This window comes from Tachysurus fulvidraco, chromosome 25 (genome assembly GCF_022655615.1).
Source record: "Tachysurus fulvidraco isolate hzauxx_2018 chromosome 25, HZAU_PFXX_2.0, whole genome shotgun sequence".
NCBI classification, from domain to species: domain Eukaryota; kingdom Metazoa; phylum Chordata; class Actinopteri; order Siluriformes; family Bagridae; genus Tachysurus; species Tachysurus fulvidraco.
Window position 1 is genome coordinate 8892528 of NC_062542.1, and position 5000 is coordinate 8897527.

At 38.0% G+C, this 5000-nt stretch overlaps 1 protein-coding gene across 5 annotated transcripts in view; it reads left to right on the forward strand.

The window, feature by feature from the left end:
* Positions 1-5000, forward strand: part of mak (male germ cell-associated kinase) — a 33741-nt gene that overhangs the window by 23945 nt on the left and 4796 nt on the right. For all 5 annotated transcript variants that reach the window (XM_027176726.2, XM_047808841.1, XM_027176732.2 and 2 more), the window contains 4 exons: positions 2479-2650; positions 3018-3185; positions 3654-3902; positions 4804-4952. In XM_027176726.2, the coding sequence (XP_027032527.1) occupies positions 2479-2650; positions 3018-3185; positions 3654-3902; positions 4804-4952 (738 nt within the window). The remainder of the gene's footprint in view (positions 1-2478; positions 2651-3017; positions 3186-3653; positions 3903-4803; positions 4953-5000) is intronic.

The following is a 5000-nucleotide window of genomic DNA, read 5'->3' on the forward strand; positions in this document are numbered from 1 at the left end:
GCAATATAAAGAAGCCATATCTCAGTTACACAACATAAAACACTCAGCACGATGAGGGGAACTGACGTCACGTGTAGCCCCGCCCCCAAAATAAGCGAAATCAAAACTTTATCACAACATGGACATGTCATATATCAAAACACAGCACGATGAGGGGAACTGACGTCACGTGCAAGCACATTAACATTTTCTTTAGGAAATGTACCGTTCTAGTTATTCTTCTTCTTCCGGACACGTTTTCGGCGCGTAACTTGTCCCGCAGCTTTTGTCCTAGACCCATGGATGAGGTGTCATTGAGGAGCTCATTGAGGAGAGGTGTGCTATGATTTTTGTAAGCGATCCGACCAACGATGTTCGCACAGCAGACGAAAAATTGGCCAAAAAAGTCCCATAGAAATGAATAGGAAATTCCTAAAATTCAAGCGAAATCAAAACAATTTAGCACAACATGGACATGTCATATATCAAAACACTCACAAGATGAGGAAATTTTCTTTAGGAAATGTACCGTTATTATTATTATTATTATTATTATTATTATTATTATTATTATTATTATTAGACAAAAAATTATTTTAAAAAATGCGGCCTTGTAGACCCTGGTCTGAAGTTTGTTGCTCCTATTTTTCTACGCGATCGGAATTCCGGCATTCCCGGTACGGAAAAAAAAGTGGCCTTTTTTCCCATAGACTTCCATTATAAACTTTTGAGGTTTATAACTCTGCAAGTTTTCGAGCGATTTACACCGAGCTCGGACAGGTTCTTTAGGACCTTACTCCGGACCAAATTTTTATTACAGAGTTCCGACGGAATTTCCAGTTTTCCCATAGTCGACGATCGAACATCCCATAGACTTGAATAGGGAATTCCGAAAAGTCCTCTAAGCTCTCTCACACACAATACATCCAACATTAAGAATTGCATGTACTGTTCTATGCAGTATAATAAGTAGAATCCCATAATGACTGCAGTATTGACATGAAATGTCCAAACCCTCAGTAGCCACTTTTTGCCAAAAGTACTTTTTACCACGTGACGTCACGTGTAGCCCCGCCCCCAAAACAAGCAAAATCAAAAATTTGCACAACATGGACATGTGACATATCAAAACACTCAGCACAATGAGGGGAACTGCCCCACGGGTATTCTGGTCACGTCATGTGACGTCACGTGTAGCCCCGCCCCCAAAACCAGCAAAATCAAAAATTTGAACAACATGGACATGTGACATATCAAAACACTCAGCACAATGAGGAGAACTGCCCCCCGGGTATTCTGGTCACGTCACGTGAGGTCACGTGTCGTCACATGAAAATTAAAAATTTGCACAACATGGACAAGTGACATATCAAAACACTCAGCACAATGAGGGGAACTGCCCCACGGGTATTATGGTCACGTCACGTGACGTCACATGATGCCACATGTAGCCCCGCCCCAAAACAAGCGAAATTAAAAATTTGCACAACACGGACATTTGACATATCAAAACACTCAGCACAATGAGGGGGAACTGCCCCACAGGTATTATGGTCACGTCACGTGACGTCACGTGACGTCACATGTAGCCCCGCCCCAAAAACACGTGAAATTAAAAATTTGCACAACATGGACATGTGACATATCAAAACACTCAGCACAATGAGGGGAACTACCCCACAGTATTATAGTCACGTCATGTGACGTCAAGTGAGGTCATGTGAAAATTACAAATTTGCACAACATGGACATGTGACATAGCAAAACACTCAGCACAATGAGGGGAACTGCCCCACGGGTATTATGGTCACGTCACGTGACGTCACGTGAAAATTAATAATTTGCACAACATGGACATGTGACATATCAAAACACTCAGCACAATGAGGGGAACTACCCCACAGGTATTATGGTCACGTCATGTGACGTCAAGTGAGGTCACGTGAAAATTAAAAATTTGCACAACATGGACATGTGACATATCAAAACACACAGCACAATGAGGGTAACCGCCCCACGGGTATTATGGTCATGTCACGTACGGTCCAGTAGCTTTCACAATCTTTCTTTCCACTCGCCTCCAAAATGCGCCGGCCTTTGCGAATACTTGCACTGTCAAAGCCAACATCAAAGTTTGTCGCAACGAACTTTACAAATCTAGTCAATTATTTTAATGAATAAATAATTGGTAAAACACTTAAGCTCAAGTTTAATTTTGTTTAGGTTTCAATTATACAATTATACATTAAATTTATTTAGATATTTGTAATTGTGTTATATTTGTGGTAATTATTTGTTGGTGCTGGTGCTGGTATATAATTATTATTCCTTTGAGAACTGGTGGTTCTGTGCTGTGCTAGTGTCTCAGAGGGACATTGCTAGTGCAGTCTCAATGGTATTTATTAGGAGGAATCCATAATCATATGCTTGATGTATGACAGTGAATTTTACTCATTATAATGACATAGCCCTTTTGTGTGTCTGTGTTTGTGTGTGCAGGTATCGAGCTCCAGAGGTGCTTTTGAGGTCGTCTGTGTACAGCTCTCCTATAGACATGTGGGCAGTTGGCTGCATTATGGCAGAGCTCTACACCTTACGACCTCTTTTCCCTGGCAACAGTGAGGTTGATGAGATTTTCAAGATCTGCCAGGTTCTTGGCACAGTAAAGAAGGTATGTAAATCTGTAAACCAAAACCTATAATGTGCCAGAAAAGACACATTTCACTAATAAGATTTCAGTGACTAATTTGTAGTGGACATTATTGGCAGCCTTGATTTTATATCAGGACAAATTATTATACCCCTCTCCCAAAATATATTAGAATATGTACTTATAGTTGCAAAACATATAGAGTGTTTGCAGAAAATGGCAAAAAGTATGAAAAGGTTTGAGACATGTTTGATTCTGTTTGTTTTGTTTCATTTGTCCTCATTCCTGTTTTGTATCTCATCAAACTTGCAGAAAGTATATTCTTAGATACCAATTTTCATTATGTCATCATTGATAATTCTAATGTTTACTTTCTCTGAATGTTCAGACAGACTGGCTGGAGGGTCATCAGCTTGCTGCATCAATGAACTTCCGCTTTCCTCAGTGTGTTCCCACACCTCTAAAAACACTCATCCCCAATGCCAGCAATGAGGCTCTGACCCTAATGAAGGATTTGCTGCATTGGGATCCAAAAAAGAGGCCAACTGCTGTGCAGGTAAACATATGTTTATGTAAAATAAAATGTGTGTGATTATGTATGTGTATGCAGTAGGTGTCAAAGAAATATAAATTATTTGCATTTACATTTAATAGATGATCTAAAAGGACATGCTGTCCTATATTTTTTACATATATTTTTTAATACTTTTTAAATTCTAAAACACTTGCATTCCACTTGAAAAGGGTGTCTCAGCTATTCTTAGGGCATAACAAGCATCATGTAACTTATTCCTTTTGATTACTAGACCAGAAACTGACCCACCAAGATAGCATTGCTTATAGGATATAGATATTATAATATACCATTTGGGTTACTGTTGTCCTTTGGTCCATGCATCAAAAAGCAAAAACATCCGAACAAGCAGTGTAATGTTTCAGTATTGTGAAAAATTAACATAGAAAAATTGTGAAATAAAATATACATAAGCTCATCAAGATTTCCTGTTATATGTTATTTTACCAGGCACTCAGGTACCCCTATTTTCAAGTGGGCCAGGTGCTGGGACAGCGGGCTCAAACACCTGACCTTTGTAAGTCACAGGTGAAAACTCATCCCAGTGAAATAAAATCTGAGCTGCAGTCAGCCTCTGAGCCAATTCTGCACTCTCAGACCAAGGACAAGGGAAGGAATTCCCATCAGCCCCTACAGCCAATCTCCCTGCTCATTCAGGCTTCCCACCAAGCTGATCCTCTAACACTCAATACACAAAAGGTAAATGATATAAAACTAAATATGAATTAGCAATGATAATATACCTAGTAATTAAGGTATTTCTATAGGTAAAACCTATGTATTACTATACCTAGAAATCAAAACAGTTGGTAGTGACATGTCGGTAGTGAGTTCAGACTTAAGGATCCTATTTTCCAACATCCCCTATCCCCCAACTGTATATCACCAACAAAGAATTCACCAGAGGTCTAGATAATGAATGATGAAATGATGTATACAAAAAGATAAATAATGAGTGAACAAGTTCATTCTTATGAATCCACCAGTAATCATACAAAGTTTTTAAGAATCCCCTAATAATTGTGCAGTAAGGGTAGGGGATACTTTAAAGTAAATATATAGATTTTTAATGAACTAAATATGAATACATAAATTGTAGTATAAGTATACAACACAAAAATATATTTAAAGATTTATCTGTGGTCAAGTCATAATGACTTGGAAGAGGCAAGGTTGCTTGTTAGGAAAGTTTTAATAATGGTATATAATAATGTATATAATAATATTCAATAATTGGATTAGATTCATCATTATACACCATTTGGTCTCTGTTGGGATTCGAAGCGTTTAGTACAGAGGAAATAATGGAAGCAGGCTTGCAAACTAAAAAAATGCCCTTTTATTTTTTACTTTTAATGTGCAGCATTATTGGCTGTGTGTGCTTTCCACTTCCCCTCTTTTATCTCTGCTGCTGCTTACTGTAACAGAGAATAACCATTATTACCATTGTAATTACTGTATATATGTAAAATTATTATTACTTTACATATACTGTATGTAAAGTAAGATTTGTAGACATACTGTATATTTAAATACTGTTTTATTATTTATTCACAACTAACTAATCTCTCAACCTGAATTTTTGTTTTTATTTCCCAAGAGGAATATGGGAAATGAAAACAGCGTGATGGGACTGAAAAGTGGGCGGAGACGTTGGGGACAGATCAAAATCTCTGACAGCTGGGATGACTTATATCCTTCAGACACAGCTGCATTCAACTCCAGTAAACCCAGCATGGGAGTGGAACAGTCAGTAAATTTTCAATAGGACTGTACAATGATGTGACTATTTAAGTC